Here is an 18,650-nt window from a genome sequence, read left to right as displayed (position 1 = left end):
ACGAGGATAAAGACCTTTATAATGCTCCACTTCTATTTAATAGTAAATATATTTTTTTTTGCTTATGATTTTCTTTTTTTTTTTTTTTTTTTTTTTTGAGACAGAGTCTCACTCTGTTGCCTAGGCTAGAGTGAGTGCCGTGGCGTCAGCCTAGCTCACAGCAACCTCAAACTCCTGAGCTCAAGCGATCCTCCTGTCTCAGCCTCCCGAGTAGCTGGGACTACAGGCATGCACCACCATGCCCGGCTAATTTTTTCTATATATATTTTTTTAGCTGTCCATATAATTTCTTTCTATTTTTAGTAGAGGTGGGGTCTCGCTCTTATGATTTTCTTAATATTTTCTTTTCTCTAGCTTTATGGCAAGAATACAGTATTATGATACATATAACATACAAAGTATGTGCTAATCAATTGTTTACCAATAAAGCATCTAGTCAACAGCAGGGTATTAGTAGTTAAGTTTTGTGGGAGTCGAAAGTTATACATGGACTTTCACCTGGGCAAGGGGGCTGACTCCCCTAACACTCACATTGTTCAAGGGTCAACTGTATATCCTTTTCAATCCTCTTTTCCATCAACTCTTCAACCATCTACAGGAACCATTTTAAAGTGAAAGGCCAGCCCCCACCTTCCCACCTCTGATCCAATAAATGCATACACATAATCCCACTTTTCCCAACTCTCCCTCTAAGCATCCTCCTATTGCTGGCACCACTTAAACTGCACAGAAAGGTTTCAGAAACGCCTCGTCTCCTGAGGATTTTAAGTGCACTGGAGTCAACAAGAGAAAAGCAACACATGCACCTATCCTAAAATCTTTAGGTATGTTACCTGTATGGTCACACTACCCGGGGAAAATTTGTTTTGAATTAACACGGGCAGATTCATACAAATGCCAATCAGTAATAGATAGCTCTGTCCCACCTTAATACATGTATTATCAAGCAACATAAACACAGCAAACAATCTATGAATGTCTACATTGCATACCAACAGACTAGACATTTGAAGATATCAAGGATTTATTCTTAATTTTTAAGTATGATTAACATGATGGTTATGTGTTTTTTTTTTTTTAAGTCTTCACTTTTGAAGATATATACTGAAATATTTATCAAGAAATACTGTCTGGAATTTGCTTCAAAATAATGAAGGAAGGGGAAATGGGGGAGTGGAGGTTAGAGGAAATAAAATTGGCCAGGAGTTGATAATTGCTGAGGCTGGTAATGGGTACGTGGGGGTTCACTGTGCTATTCTACTTGTGCCTATGTTTGAAATTTTTATAAATAAAAGTTTAAAATAAAAAAACACTGAATCATGCCAAACTGTTTGGATAATATCTTTGAAAGTCACAGTATGGTGAATCCTTGTAATTTCATACTGCCTCAGCAGCCACTCTGAATGTGTCAGACTCTCTCCTACCAGGAGCAGGGCTCAGTCACCCATGGCACCTGCCAGGTCTACACCTCTTCCCAGTTCCTCAGTGCGGTGGGCCAGATACCTGCCTATGCAACTTCCTCCTGGTGACCACCTCCCAGTGGGAGCCACATACAGCCTGTGTGGCTGGCCCCTGACCCTCACACCCCACACAGACCGTGCAGACATGCTGTAGTGACTAGCTCTCAGTCACAGCGTGACCTCCTCGAACTCGTGCCTGCCTGCTTTAAACCCAACAATTAAACCTCCCTGAGGGAAAACTGGACAACGCCCTGGACCCAATAAAAAAGCACTGGCCCATGGATCTCTGGGTCTCTGTCTCTGCCTGGCCTCCCCAAGTGTGACCTCCAAGCTCGCTGTGTCCCCCAAGGCCTGTAAGGAATAAAGTCTTTATCTTCATCCGTGTCTCTCCTGATCATTGGAGGGTGTTCTCCATCTTAAAGATCTTAAATTAAAACAGATATGAGTTTTAAGCACCGATAATATGAAATTCCAGTAATATAATTTCACATCAAAAACTCACTTAATGGAACCAGGAAAGAATAAAGATTCAGTGAACCTCACAATCCTAAACCAGGATGATGCCATTTCTTCTAGGCCCATGAGAACATTCTGACCCAATTCTCAGTATTCCAGTACTTTTTTTTTTCCTCAAGACTGCTGAGGCTTCGGGAAGGTTTACACCAGAAACCAGCAAACAGTGAGCCTAATTAGAAGAGGAATGCAGTCAGTACTGATTATAAATGTTTTTTATCTGCCTGAAATCTTTCAGACTGAAAATAGTTTACTTATTGTCTGAATGGACACCTGTCAAGTGAACAGAATGATGGTGCAACAGCCAAACCAACTATTTTAGCTCAAAGGGGCAAATTGTCTGATGGGTTGTATGTATTTTCTTTCAGTATATCCAGGAAACATAATCTGAAAATTTCTAACAGAATCTCAAATTCAATATATTAGAGTTTTTTAATCATTATTTCTTAAAAAAATTTTTTCAACTGACTTGACTGGGGTCTTCCTCATATATACAAGGATAATCTATCAATCCTTTTGAAGCTCTCTCGCTGACTGACTTAAATAGAGCACAGGATTTTCCTACTGTGACTTAAATTGGATAGACTCGATTAAGTTTTAAGAAGGGATAAAATAAGATTTAAATCCAATATCAAAGTGAACAGTGTTAACTCCATGTAGTCAGCTTTGGCCAATAAAGGCAAGCTCAACAAAGAAGAAAGAAAAGAAAGGAAAGAAAGGACAGATGTTAGTCATTTTTTGGTGTGCTGAGAACCCTCCAATGGTTTCACGTTGCCAAATAAATGACAAAGCCCCTGTGATCACCTCCAACTCCCTTGGCGACCTGGCTCCCAAAGATGCCCTCTTCTTCCCTTTGTTCACTCAGCTCCAACCACAATGGCCCGGCAGGCACTGGCCCAGGGCCATGCTCTTTCCTTCGAGATCCAATGACACCCACCCTCCCTTCCGTCTTCAGTGTCACCTTCCCAATGAGACTTTCTTGGCCACCTCATCTAATATTGTGCACTCACCCCCTAACATTCTCTCTCCTTCCCAGCTCTCTTTCTCCTCCTTGGTTTGTCTGCTGCCATCTACCCCACTGGAATGCAAGCTCCATGAGAGCAGGGATTTTTGTCTCAGGGCAAAGATTTTTAAAATTATTTTCTTCAGTGCTGTATTTCTAATGCTTCAATGGTTTCTGGCCCAGAGTAGGCACTTCACAAATTTACTGAAGGAACAAAATAAGATGATGATCTACTACTCTGAGTATCCAGTGAGATTTGCTTCCTGCGAACTTAGTAAACGGATCTGCTAAGCCTGTGTGGTGGTATTGTATCATGGATTTTCTACCAATGCCAGTGTGCTTTCAACCTCATTCATACCTTTGTTCTCCAGGCTTCTAACATCCTGCTTTGTTTTTATCTTGTTTTAATGTATGAAAGGTAATTTACCAGAATTAACAAGGCACATTGAGGCAATGGCAAAAGAATCCAAGGTATACAGCCAGATACCCATATTTGAGAAAGTGGGTTAACCTAAAGTTTCAGGCAAATAAAGAGAAGCAAGTAGAAAAGTTCATCACCTTCCCAATAAGAGTAGCTGGAAGTTAGAAAAACTAGTTTCAGCTCCCCAGACAGTTAAGATAGACCCTATACCTTGGGTCTAACAGATCCCAGTGTATGTTCTGTTTTTGTAACATGAGTACCATCACCCAACCATAACAACTATTCCTGGCTAGACGGCTAGACACTTTGGTAAGGCCTCTATGTAAAACTTTACTTCATTCTTGAGATAACTTGGTAGAAACAATACTTTTGAAATGTTGCTCTTTCATCTTTAGTTTTTTTCTATTTCTTTCTCCCACCTCTACAACCCAAACCAGGAGTTCCCACTGCCCTGAGAATGTGACCAGATGGAGCACAATAAAGGCTTTCTGGTTTGGGTTTCCCAAGGCCCTGAGAAGAGAGAGATCTCCAGGACTAGACAGAAAATACCTGTGAGAAACACTGCAAGGGAGAGGTAGAGTGAGGCCCCTGTTCCTCCCACCCCCACCCTCCACTCCCAAAGCCCGGAAGAGATTACCTGGGCTGCAGGAAAAGGTGGTGGGGAAGCAGAGTGCAGAGACTTAGAGACAGCGCTAGGACCTGGGGAGAAGAACCCTCACCCTGCATTCAGAACCCCAGTGAAACAACAAAACAACAGGAGGAAAAAAACCCAAAAAGCTATTTATTGCATTAAGAGAGAAAATGTCTGAGCTTTGCAGAGATAGGTGCCCCAATACAACACAGAAACAGCAAAATGGTCCCTGTGCCCTCAGGTATGGCAACGAAGTGGTGGAGAGAACCACTAACTTGAGGGGTACAGACTAAAAGAGGAACACCTGCTGGGGAGGCCAGATGGGGTCATCCCCAAGATCATGGCACTGTGTTAGCATTCCTACCCTCAAATTACGCTTACCAAGGTCAAGAGGTGGCGGCCTGAGAACTAACAGATTATATAATAGTTCCACTACTCCAGTAGGATGGGGACATAATTTGTTGTCAATTATTACAGGAAAGTTCTATTTATCCCCCACCTGGATTGTGCAATGGAATTCATGCCTGAATCCATTCAATTATTTGTATTTTACAGATGAAGAAACAGAAGAATTAGGTAACTTTCCAAAGAAATATAACTGAACCTGACTGGGATTTGAGCCCAGGCTCCTAAGTCTATGCTATACCACCACCACTGCATTAATCTGGTAGAACTGATATTATTCATTCATTGCATCTCTAAAAGAAGACACAACAAAATTTTTCTTCTAAATATGAAATTCAGGGAAACCAAACATTAACAAACATTAACAAGGGAAATGGGCTTTTATATAATAGCTACAATGAATCATAGGGGAATGCCAATGACCTCAAAATTAATTCATTACATACATACATACATCATACATCCCTCTACAAATAACAGTAATTACACAAAAGTATGATTGAGAAATATTTAATGCCAAAAACACATTATGAAGTTTTTCGGTGTTTTGTTTTGTTTTAAAGATGGGGTCTCGCTCTGTCTCCCAGGCTGGAGTGCAGTGGCATGATCATAGCTCACTGTAGACTCCAACTCCTGACCTCTAGCGATCCTCCCACCTCAGCCTCCCAAAGTGCTGGGATTGCAAGCATGAGCCATGGTACCCAGCCTGACGTCCAGCATTTTTAAATTAATCAATATTTTATTAACATAATCTATATACATTTTAACAATGGTATTGCCAGTGTGAAGAAAATACACAGTCTATAAACAATGTTTGCCCATTTAAAGATCCAGGAAACACTCCAGCTGGGAATCCCTACTCTAAAGTAAGTTCTGGGTATTGCAAACCAGGTATACAAAACACTCCAAACACTTTAACTAAACTGCTTACCTGGAAATCAAAGGGAGCAGATCCATTTTAACCATTCCAAGACACTATGTCCTCAGCCACAAGGAATTTAGAATGAACTATACCACAGAAACAGATTTGCCTAGCACATGTTGTTCCACTGGTTCCTAAAAGTGGCTTAGTGTGACCAGTCCCAGGTAAAATTTTAAAGCACAACCAGAGAGACTGGACACTTACAGTGTCTGAAATGTACTTCTGTCCTACAAGGTCAGTCACTATAATAAAGAACATTTTAAATGAGACCTGAAACTAAACATATCCTCATTTATTTAACACCACTCCCTAACCTATGAGAGTATAAAAATGATCCTCTTCTTACATCATGACTAATACATGTCAGAGTATTTAACCAGCACTTGTTTTTACATACAATTTTCACATTGTGGCCTCTCTATTGACATAAATTTATTTTTACTCTTGTAAGTTTCTAACGGCAGTGAATGGTGGAAAATAGATTGGAGGGCTTCATTTCTGACGCCAAATACTGTGCTATCATCACTGTACACTATATATATTCTTCTACCATGGCATATAACACTTAACTGAAGACACTAAAATGTCTGTTTCTCCCATCAGACTATAAATTCTAAGTAGGAAAATGTCCATGTGTTTTCAATTACAGTATAAATTCTGGAGAGAGACTGAATGAAAAAACTTGCTTTTGATTTTTGGTAGCAACATAGTATACTTAACATTTCCTGTAAATACCACTTTGATATTCATGTATAATAATATTCTGATGTTAACCACAGATAGTAAAAATTAAATGTAGTCCTTCCATAACTAATGGTACAGTATATGCAGTTTAAGGATCCCACAACAAGAAACTGAATGGTGCTAATGCCAAGGATTTCATAATCTCCTGCACTTTTCTTATTTAGACACACATTAATCCTTATTGATTCTGCAGGGGCAAGTTACATGAACACAGCCTCTCAATCACAAAGCTACTTAAAGCACGCCCTTGCCATCATGCATATATGAGTCCTAGATAAATCAATTTGATTATTCAGAGGTAGATTTATCTAGTTTGGGGACTATTCCCATTCTTTTCTCTGGCTTTGACAAACATTTGTTTCTTTACTTCCTGAAAATTTCTAAGTGGGCAAACAGGAAAAATGAAGCCACTGAAATTCAAATTCACCAAAATTAAGCACGAATACGTATCACACAAATAAGATAAATAACTGGATTTACAAATATCATACATTATCTGAATTATAAAATAATTAAAAACAGATTTTTTTTTACATAGTAATCCCCTTTAGTGAATTAAAAAGTATTCTCATTATACAACCATTTTAGGAACACAGTATACAAAGCAAAGAAATCTAAACTAGTTATTGTGAACTACAATAAAGCACAAAATTGTATGGCATGTTTTCTGAGTAACTTAAAAGGCAACAGGGAAATAACCAGCTACCAAAATAATCTGAGATTCTAATAGTGTTGAGACATTTTACATATAATACAAATGACCAAGCAACAGAACACTGAAAAGTCACTGAACACACTGCAAGTTGACAAGAAACTAACCGGCTTTTGAGAATACTTTACCAATCTTGTGGTTTTCAGCACATGTGAACCCAGTTAGATAAAGAACCCTTTAGGCAAGACACGAGTGTTTCCTGCACATGGCACGCTAGAGCAGCGCCCCTGTCTGCTGCCTCACAGATCTTAGGGGCTCTACCACAGAACCCAGGTCCGTACTTTCCTTTGTCCATCCTCCACAACAGTTCTCAAAGGGTGGTCCCTAGACCAGCAGCATCGGCATCAGCAGACCTCCGGAATCAGAAACTGGTGCGTGATTTAACAAGCTCCCCAGGTGCGTGATTGTGACACAGCTACAGTCAGAGTACCACGGCCCTACCATTAATACCTAAACCTCAGGAAACATCACTTGTAAAATATTGATGCACTTTAGTAAGAGTCCAATTTCTCTCTCACATGGAAGCTTATTACCATTGCCATAATCTTTCTCTATAGCAGATTCCTAAAGAGTCAGAGAAGAGGAGAGTTTAAGAAAAAAAAACACTCAATACCTATGCTTTAGAGAACCACCACTATCAACCACTTTTATAACACAAACTACAGAAAGGGCACGAGATGTTCCTACTTATCAAAAAGGGGAATGGTTTTTTAAACATTGAGAACTTTACTTCTGGACATTATATAGTAGTAAAACTATCAGAAGTAAATGTTGTAAGAACTTTTAAAAATCTCCATACTTTTTGATATCATCTTGGCTTTAAATGGTTAAAACAGATCAATCTATTGTAATCAAAGATCTCAGTAACCTAAAGGCTACTGATTTCCTGGGGCGGAGGCGGGTTTCAAGGACATTGAACATGCTTTACTTACTGGTAATGTCAGTCACGGGATAAAGTAAATCTGATTCATCGATGAAACAAAAACATAAAATCATAGTATTTGACTCTCGACTCTAAAATCTGAGGACCAAGGGATCTTAGGAAGGTGGGGAGAGGCAGGGAGTGATGGAAATCGCTCCAGACCCACAAAGGATTAGCTGTTCTGCCTCCTCTGAGCTCCCCAGGGAAAAGGCATACGGAGGCAGGTAAAATTACACATTTTATTGTAATGTAAATTTTTAAGACCTTCAGGTTCAATTCTGGTTGTTCAGTAAGTTTTTAGTTATCTTTAAAAGTTAAAAAGCATGCTGTTTTTTCCTTTGCCAAAAGAAAATATGGTACTTAGGAAATAAACTTTATAATTTATTTACAAAATAATATTTGTAATCCTGAGTACATGAGCATTTTTCTAAAGTGCCACTTACTATAAGTATTAATTAAAAACATTTTTTCATCTTAGTATAATTCAAAACAAATTAACAAAAGGTAGGTAAGTTTGGGAATCTGCTTTAGAGGCCTTGTTAAAGACAGTACGTTTTTAAATTTTAAAAAATGACCTTTTTTGTCTTTATTACAAAAGCAACAAATATTCATTACTCAAAATCTTGAGAATACAAAACAAGCTAAAAGATGAAAAAATGTTCCTAAGTGTAGCCACCATGAGATAGACAACTACTATTAACACATATATCTACATTTTCAAACCTTTTTCTGTGAATTTATATTAGAAAATATTTAAACTGGCATTAAACTGGTATATTTTAAACAGCTCATTAATATCTGAATGTCAACTCTCTTAGGGAGGATCCAAACCTTTACTCATCAGCACAGGAGAGGCACATCATAGCTGCTGGAATGTCTGCTGAACTAAATATTTGGGATCCGACAAGACAAAGTCTGGACTTGCAGACTGTCAAGATGTACTATATAAATATTTTTAAAGCATCTGAAATGATAAGAGTTAAAACTCACTCAATGAACTAAAAGAAAATAATAGGCATTTCCAGACTCAGGTCCTTTGAAAGCCTCCTGGCTTGAGGAGTTGACAGGAGGCACCGCTGTGCCCCTGCAGAAAGAGAAAGCGGCCTTCCTCTAAGACACTGAGCCCTCTGAGGGCAAGGACACGCCTTTCATACTGATATGCCCAGGTGGAGGGGAGGACCTGGCACTGGGCTCATGGAAGTTCAAATGAATGAGTCAGTGATAACAATAAGTAACAGTTACCAGGATAAAGTTACCTTTTCCCCTTCTTAACTTATCCCTAAACTTAGGTGTCTCTTTGACTTAATGAATCACCGCAAATCTATGATTTTTGAGTACTGTCTCTGTAGGTAATAATACTATATGACTTGATTTTCAGATACTAAAAATGGCCTAGAAAAATTGAGTCAGACTGAATAGCATCCTTAAGTACTGTATTTACAATGTCTAAAAATGAATAAGAAGGGTAAAATCTATCATGTGTTTTTAATAGTCAAAAGAAAAAAAAGAAACAAAGAAATACCAATTGGAAAGTTTTGAAATGCCCAGTGTGAAATTTTGAGCGAGCTTTGGTTTCAATAAAAATGCTTCACTTTTTCCCCCAAAGAACAGATTAACACTTTGTGTGCATATTCTACTCCCTTCACTTTACAGCCTTCTGTAAGAAGGCTCTGACTTGGAGAGTTCGTCCTGGCAAGTACAGTAGGCTAATATCTGAACCATCACCAGACTGAAAGAACGCAAGTGCTGAATAAAATATTAAAAGCAACATATACACACACAAACAGCTCTGGAGAAGTCACAAAGGAAGTGAAAGCAGAGACCCTGGAGAAAGCATGTGCTGAGGCAGGACCTCACCAGGAGTCCCCCCCAGACCCTGGAGACTGAGTCTGTGCTCTTAGGACTGTATGGTGGCAGGAAGGTAAGGGACAAAGACTCCTGTATTAAGCTATAAGCTGGGACTCCAAAAGGACCTCAAGATGAGGGTACAGAGAAAAATCTACGCAAGGAAATGTCTTATCATTGATGAAGAATAGTGGGAATGAGAGAACTTTCTCTTGAGATCAGAGGTCCATATTTATGCTACACAGCATGGCTGGAAAAACATAAGCCAGGAATTAAAGATACAGCGACTCCCAAGGACGTAATTTTCCCAGGAGATGGATAAAACCACACACAAGTCCTCCCTGGAAGAATACAACTTCAATGTAAGTGTAAGAATTCCCTCAAAGTTCCAAGGAAAATGAGCAACCTATGAAAAAAATAAAATCACAAAACACACAAGAAAGCGAGGCACCATGAGTGAGAATTAGCAGAAACAGATGGCTGAATCATTTCTCATAGAATCAACAAACACAAAATAATAAATTTCTTATATGCTTTAAGAGACGCTTAAAAATATGAGCAAAGAACCAGAGACTATAAAGAATGACCAACCAGATTTGAAAAAGAACCAAATATAATTTCTAAAAATAGAAGATAATTGAAATTGAAAATTAAATGGATAATGGAGATTAGGCCTGACTGAAGAAAGAATGGTGAACTGAAAGTAAGAGCGGAAGAAATTATCCAGAATGTGGCACGAAGAAAAATAACAGGTTGCGAGACTGGAAGTTAGATTTCTGCTCCTCCTTTTCATGCTAATTAGAGTTCCAGAAAGACAGAACGGGGAAGAGGTAATTTTCATGACACAATTGCTGAGAATTTTCTAGAACTGCACTCTCTAATACAGTAGCCATTAGCCACATGTGGCTACTTAAATTAAAAACAGTTCCTTAGACTAACCTCATTTCAAGTTGTCTGTCAGCCGCATGTGGCAGGCGGCCAGCACATGGGACTGTGCGAGTGTGAAAGATCACCACAGAGAGTTCCACTGAACTGCACTGTTCTAGAACTATTGAAGCACTCTGATCCCAGATACCCAGGAAATGCAAGCTTTGTACACAGAATTCACACACGGACATTACAGTGAAACTGCAAAATACTAAAGACACAGAGAAGGACTTAAAAACAGGAAGAAGCCAGGCACCTGCAGTCCCAGCTACTGGGGAGGCTGAGGCAGAAGGATTGCTTGAGCCCAGGAGTTTGAGATTGCTGTGAGCTATGACTGTGCCACTGAACTACAGCCTGGGCAACAGAGTGAGACCCCATCATTAATTAATTGATTAAATCAGGCCAAAAGAAGAGTTGCACCACCTACAAACAGACAATAATTAGATGGCTGACTTCTTAGCAGTAACTTTGAAAGACAAAGAAAACAGGAGAAGGATAACTTCATTGTGCTGAAAGATAATGCTGTTAACTTAGAACTCTGTACCTAGAAAACTATCTTTTACGAATAGAGCAAAATACATTTTTATACATAAGAGATTTACCAACAACAAACCTTCTTAATGGAAATTTCAATTCATTTTAGGCAGAAGGAAAGTTATCAGAAAGGACGGAAAATGTAACAAGGAACAGTAAACAAAGACAATACAGGCCCAGCGCAGTGGCTCACGCCTGTAATCCTACCACTCTGGGAGGCCTAGGCGGGAGGATCGCTCCAAGTTAGGAAGGAGTGCGAGACCAGCCTGCGCAAGAGCGAGACCCCTTCTCTACTAAAAAATAGAAAGAAATTATCTGGACAACTAAAAATATATAGAAAAAATTAGCCAGGCATGGTGGTGCATGCCTGTAGTCCTAGCTACTTGGGAGGCTGAGGCAGAAGGATTGCTTAAGCCCAAGAGTCTGAGGCTGCTGTGAGCGAGACTGATGCCATGGCACTCTAGCTAGGGCAAAAGAGCAAGACTCTGTCTCCAAAAAAAAAAAAAAAAAAAAGAAAGAAAGAAACAAAAAATGCAGTACTAAAGAGACTCACTTCATAATGATAAAAATTTCAATTCACCTGGAAGATAACACTAATTCTAAACAGAGAAATTTTTCAAATCCACATTTTAACATTGCCATGAAGCAGACAAAAGATTAGACACAACAAATCAAGTAGAGAAAAGCAATTAATAAGGAGATAGATGTGAATGGCATAATTAATAAGTTAAATCTAATGGACATACAGTATAGAATACACATATTCTTTTTATGCACAGATGGAACATTTATGAAAACTGACTAGATATAAAGTTAGCCTCAACAAATTCCCAGGTACAGTACTGGTTATTAATCAGATTCCCTGATCACAATGCAATGGTTAGAAATCATCAACAAAAAGATAAACAGAAAAACCCTACACTTTCAGAAATTAAACACATTTCTGACAACTCATGGGTTAAAGACAACTCTTTTTAAAGTCTCAGAAGTATGAAATTTGTTCCAATTACCTTAAAACATAAGAACCAATTTCTTATGTAATCATTACTAAACGTGAATTATATTTTAAAAACATTGCTAATACCTAGGCTGCAGATGTAAATTTTGCATTGTACCTGTGTATTTTTTTTAAAAAATGTTTACTACCACTCACAATTAAAAGAATGAAAGCTTATAGTTGGAGATTAAGAGTTTTCTTTAACTTTAATGAGTGAGTCACTTATCTCACTAGATTATCTTTTTGCTCTTTCCAACTGGTCACTGCGGATACAAAGGTGAGCAAACCACATTGTCCCAGCCTTCTGTGGCTGACAGCACCCAAAGGAGACAGCCATTAGTCACAGAAACAAATGGAAAATGGCAGTCAGAAAGCATGATGTGACCCTGTAACATTGGTCAGGGAGATCAGGACAGGCTTTTCCGGAGCAATGATACTTTGACACATCAAGACCTAACGTGCAAAAAGAAGGTACCTGGGGGAAGAGGACAGAGCATTCCAGAAAAGAAACAGCATATACAAAGATACAAAGTTATAATTGGGCAATAAAAGTACAAAACTATAATTTTCAGATGGTCAATACATTAACATAAACAAAGCACAATAGAAAAGTTTGCAAAATTTCTATGCTTTCTAATCTATTCGTTTTTCAATGAGAAATTCTTTCATCTTTCTACTGTCACAGAATTTATCTTTGACTTTACAAATACTGTACATTCAAGACACTTAAAAGTATTACTGTTATACAAAATAGAATGGTTAGCATTTTCTATACTGTTTTTAAAAAATTATACAAATCAACTTTAATCCTTAAGACCCTTTAGAAAGATATTTCTATTCTTTTCTTCAAGTAAAGAGGTTTCTGCACAGGAGAGACTATAAAGTATGCTTTCTAAATTGTTCTCACTAATCTACCTCATGGAACAGTCCTAAGCAATTCACTCATTCCCTACCAGTATTTCTAACATTCAACACCCAATTAATTCAATCAGACAAGCTGTATAACACATCTATATAGCTTTAGATATTGAAGCTGAAAAGTTAAATAAAAATCAGGAAATCCTAGAATCTTGTCATAACGATTACTCTTAAAAGTGATTATGTAAGCATACAAGGACCTAAATTAGTTACCAAAGGTTAACTCTGACATGAAAATTACAGCTAAATTCTACAGATATGGATTACCTTCCAATATTTGCATGTCACTTTTGACATACATTGAAAAAAAAAATTCTTAATTTCTTCCCCAAGGTTTTATCTTTTAAATAAAACTTAGTTTACTCAAGTCTACCACAGGATTATGTCAAAATATAGCCTTCAAAGGTTTCCAACAGAGGTCAAGACTAAAGCACTCATAGTAACCTTTTTCTATATTTGTAAAATGAGACATGATTAGACTGAGAGTATGCACTTAAACTGAATTCAGTATTCTACTAAGGATTAGAAACAAAAAACAGATAATTCCTTTAAAATGTGCAGTTACTGATTGATTAACTTTCTTTACCAGTGAAGAATTGCCCAATTAAAGTTCTTCTTCTAAAAGATTTTTTTTTTCTATTGTGAATATACCAGCAGAGTTTCTAAAAGTCATGACAGTTCAGAGATAATTGCATTTTCAAGAAAACATGCTAAGAACAAATAAGAAAATTGTATCTGAAGAGAACTAAAGCCATTCTCTGGTAAATTCAAAGGGAAACCCAACATGTGTAATATATCCAGATATTGAATATATTTCTCATCACTTAGTGCTTATAGCAAGAACCTGAGTGCCATGTGAGCCTAAAATTTTATTAAAAGTTAGTAGCTATTACTAAGTACATTCTCCCCACCTACCCATTAAAGAAAAGGAAGAAAGAATCAAACTACTCAGATGTGGGGAAGGGCAGTGGTGTGTGTATGGGGGTTGAGGGAAGCAACAATGACAACTCTACTCTCTTGGGAGCAATTAAAAAAAACAAAACAAAAACCCCCTCTGGTCTGACACAAGAATCACCAGGAAGTCGGAAAACCAAAAAACCCGAGGAAGAGTTCTTTTTAAATAAGCGCTTCATTGCTCTTCCTTTTCTTAAAATGGAAGTGGTTTGTCACAACTGTAAACATGGAAATGAGTATGTGTGCAACAGTGATTAGAAAGCTGAAAGAAACGAAGTCAGAATAACTGGAATTTGCCTTCAGAGTGGTATAGATAACGAAGTAGGAAGTGCTAACACATGCTTTAAGGCTTGTGTTTAGTGAGGACACATGAAACTAAAGTTTAGTAGAGGAACCACTGTCCTTTTCAATTTTTTAAAAAACTTAAGTTCAGGCTTAACTATCAAATAAAAATTTCATTATGTGTCCCTCCACTAGTTGCTAAACTGTATTCCACTTACAGGACAGTGCATGTAACATGCTCCAGTAGATCAGAATGGAAAACACCACAACACTGACCACAACTGAATAGATCTCTACGTCACAAACCACTTTTAAGGTTGCAAGATGAATGTGTCCGAGGATGTGTAATTGGTAATTTCTGAAATGTTTGACAACAAACCTCAAAATCAAATTTCCTTAAAAATCCCTGGTTTAAGTTTTATTTTTAAAAAGATCAATGCAAAATTAATACATGTTAAAAAGGTAGCAAGTTCTATCACATCTAGAAAAACCACGCAACAGCACAGCTAATAATATACTAACAAGAAGATAATTATTTCAGTAACAGAAGCAACAGGTTCCCTGGAGGAGAATCTCCATTTCTCTATAAACACTGCACCTAGACGGATTCAGAGCGCAAAATTTAGCAGACTGAAATGAAATCAGACAACTCTGACTTTTCAAAGGGATTTCAAATTTCTTATCACCTTTCCAAATTATGCCTCCACCAAACATACACACCCACCAACAACAACAACAAAATTAAGGTTTTCACCAACCCAAAACTAGCTTAGAGATCTCAAAAATAAATATGGAAAAGGATGCTGATGTTTATAAAAGTGGCATTACAAAAACTATGTGAAAAAGTAAATCCACTCCTCGCACCAGTCACAGATCAATCAAGGGCTCACTGATGAGCCAACGTGACTCTCCCAGTTACATCAAGTAACTATTGAAAACGCCCAAGAAAAGGGACGGGGGAGGGTGGCTTCTGAAGACTCAGGTATCAAAGGGTGACTGCTAATTTCATAAACAATAACTTAAAATAAGCAAACCACCACTCCTGGCCAATTACCAAACAGGAGTTAAAGTTCCACCACGTAATCCGGGCCTGACCCTTTTTTTCAGGCAAACACGCAATCGAAAGCATAGTCATTTCCCTCTTGATATTTTATTCATGCTGGCAAAACCATTCAGACTAAAAAGGTAGCAAAACAAAAGAAAAAAATAAGAGAAGCGAAAGCAGTGGAGCGCGGGGTGTTCAAGCCGCGTCTCCCTTCCCCGGCAGCGAACTCCCGCAGGCCGGGTTGAAAATGCCGCGTCCTCTCGGGCGGGGGTTCGGTTCCCAACCCGCCCCACGGGCCGAGGGTCCCGCCGCCGACTGAGGGAGGGGACGTGGGGGCGGTGGGGAAGCCGGACACCACGGAGCGCAGTCGCCTCGGGAGCCCAGCGGCTCCCCCCGGACCTCCCAGGGCTGCGGGAACTTTCCGTCCAGCCACCGCGGCTCGTCCTGGCGCGCCCGCCCGCAGCCCACGCTCGGGTGCAAACTTTGCGAACGGCGCCGCGCCCGGGGTCCCGACCCGCGCCGGAGCCCAGCCCCCGCCGACCCCCCACCCTACGCGCTACCCCAGCCGCCAGCCCGACCCGCAGCACCCACGCCCGGAGGGGCCGGCTGGGCCGCGGACCAGACCGGCGACCCCACCGAGGGCACAGCGCGGCCCCTCGGCCTCCCCGGCGCCGCCAGCTCCCGTCCTCCGGGCCCTTCCCGCGCCCCCGCGGGGCCGAGCGGCCAGCCGGGCCTGCGCCGCGCGCCCCTCACCTTGGTGGCCATGGCGGGCGGGTCCCCCGGCCCGGGACGGCCGGCTCGTCTCCCGCGTCGCGGCTGGTCGGCCCGAGCCGGGAGGGCGAGGACGAGGACGAGGGCGGCGGCTACAGCTGGGCCCCGCGCGGGGGCGGCGGCTCCGCGTCGGCCGCGAGTCTCGGCGCTCAGGCCCAGCCGCTGGGCGCTCGGCGACTCCAGCCGCCGCCCGCTCCTGCAGTTCCTGAAAGTCCCCGGCTGCACGGCCCCCGCCCCTGCCGGCCAAGCCTCCCATTTACCGCGGCGTGCGCGGCGCGGCCGGCGGAAGCGCGCCCGGGGCCCGCGGCCGCAGCCCGGCCTCCTCGCCCACTGGCCGCCCCCGCTCCCAGCCTCCGCCCCGGGCTGCCGTCGCCGCTCGCCACCCTTTGTTCGAGGCTGTGGGCCGCGGCCTGAGTGGCGGCGGGGGTCGGGGCTGGCGCCCTGGGGCACGGCCCGCTTCCCGCATGGCCGCCCTGCGGGAAACGTTCAGTGGTGCGGGGAGCCGAGTCCCACTCGGGGTTCACAGAGGCCGGCGCCGCACGCCGAGGCGCGGAGTTTCCCGCGCCTGAGGCGGGAGGGGGCGATGGTGGCTCCATACGTGCCCCGCAGGGCAGGAGTCACTGCCCGGGATCCTGGCCCCACGTCGGGGTTGCTGTGGGGTCGGGTGTACTCGGGGCTGAATACCATCAGTGCCACATAAACAAACGGGAAGGATCAGAGCAATGGCTTCCTGGCCCGACGGGCCCTTCTCGGAGCTTCTGCCACCGGCCTGGAATTTCCCTCAGGCTGTGATCCGGGCTGTAGCTTCTGGGACGGGGACGTTTGGGGACTTCTTCTGAGGTATCCCATTAACCTCCTTCTCAACTCTTGATAAATTGCAAAATGCCTAAGGGCCGCAGAAGTTTGGGGGTACAACAGGTTTCCTGAAGTGGAAATTAAAGGTCTAAAATTTTCCAGTTTTTGTCAAACTGTTTTTCTTCAGAGTTGGGAAATGAGTTTTATTAATAAAGGAATGACTTGAATTGAGCGGCAGGATTTGTCATTCAAGTACAAAAGACACTACTGGAAGACATATCTTAATTGGAATAATAGTCTACTATGTTTGGTTTTTATTACCAGGGATAAAAGAGGCAACTCCCACATCAACTTTATTAGGCCAGGAAAATGGTATAAGAGTTAATGTCAAATTTGTGTCTTTTCAAATATGTTCTATTTGTGCTCCGGAGATTTCACTAGTCCCATTAACCTCAATAATGGGGTTTAAAATAGATAAGGTGCTACAGAATTTTCTGTGAATTTTTGTGTTTGTGGAGCTCATGGCCAAGGCCATGATATTCATCAAAATATTCTTAAATAGTTGTCTAAGTAAAAGGAAAGTTGGGAGAACAATACTCGTTAACAGCCTACTTGCTTTATGGTAGGCTTTTAAGTGCCTCCATCTCATTTAATGCTTATAACAGGCCGGGCGCGGTGGCTCACTCCTGTAATCCTAGCACTCTGGGAGGCCGAGGTGGGCGGATCATTTGAGCTCAGGAGTTCGAGACCAGCCTGAGCAAGAGCGAGACCCCACCTCTACTAAAAATAGAAAGAAATTATATGGACAGCTAAAAATATATATAGAAAAAATTAGCCGGGCATGGTGGCGCATGCCTGTAGTCCCAGCTACTCGGGAGGCTGAGACACGGGATCGCTTGAGCTCAGGAGTTTGAGGTTGCTGTGAGCTAGGCTGACGCCACGGCACTCACTCTAGCCTGGGCAACAGAGTGAGACTCTGTCTCAAAAAAAAAAAAAAAAAAATGCTTATAACAAACCTTTGAGAAAGTCACTATTGTCCACTGTTTACAAAGATGAACAAATCAGGGCTCATTTAAATAACTTTCCTCTTTGGTAATACTTACTAAAATTGAAAATGACCATAATCTTGAACCCAGCAGCTCTGTTTCTAGGAATTTATCCTCCTGTTAGACTTGTATTAAATACTAATAAGCAGATGTTCATCAAAGCATTGTTCTGTATTAACCCCAAAAACAAAGCCACTTTTATGTTTCTTAATAGGACTGTTTCAATAAATAAGGTACATCCATAAAAACAAAATACTAGGAAGTCCATAAGAAAATGGTAACATTTTAATAGGTATTAATAAAGATAAAAAGAACATTATATATGGTACAATCCATTTGTGTAAAAGATATGAAAAAATATATTGTACACGCCTAGAAAAGTTCTGAAAAATTTCTCCAGATCCTATTGTTATAATTTTTGGCCGTATATCTGTATTACTTTAACTATTTAAAAACATGAGTTTGGCTAGACTCGGTGGCTCACACCTGTAGACCTAGTGCTTTGGGAGGCCCAGGAGGGAGGATAGCTTGAGAGGAGAATTTTGAGGCTGCAGTGAGCTATGATAACACCACTACACTCCAGCCTGGGTGACACAGTGAGACCTTGTCTCAGAAAAAGCAAATAAAAACATGAGTTTCAATGTTCATAAACAACCAAGTAAATAACTTGGCTAAGAGCACATACTGGTATGTGGAAAAACCAGGATTTGAACTCAGGTAATGCTATAAGTAATGAATTCTGTATTCTTTTAATGTGGAGGCTGGATACAGCTCTCTGCAACAGTTCAATAATATATGCTTTG

General features: G+C 40.9%; 1 protein-coding gene across 1 annotated transcript in view; it reads right to left on the bottom strand.

Annotated features, from left to right (window-relative positions):
- The window catches only part of SNX9 (sorting nexin 9), a 114,253-nt gene extending 97,927 nt beyond the window's left edge, over window positions 1–16,326 (bottom strand). The window contains exon 1 of the mRNA XM_069487502.1: window positions 15,989–16,326. Coding sequence (XP_069343603.1) covers window positions 15,989–16,000 — 12 coding nt within the window. The 5' untranslated portion in view covers window positions 16,001–16,326. The remainder of the gene's footprint in view (window positions 1–15,988) is intronic.
- Between the last annotated feature and the right edge of the window lie 2,324 nt (window positions 16,327–18,650).

This window comes from Eulemur rufifrons, chromosome 15 (genome assembly GCF_041146395.1).
Source record: "Eulemur rufifrons isolate Redbay chromosome 15, OSU_ERuf_1, whole genome shotgun sequence".
NCBI lineage: Eukaryota > Metazoa > Chordata > Mammalia > Primates > Lemuridae > Eulemur > Eulemur rufifrons.
The sequence above is the reverse complement of the archived record's forward strand: the minus strand, read 5'-3'. Positions and strand labels throughout refer to the sequence as shown.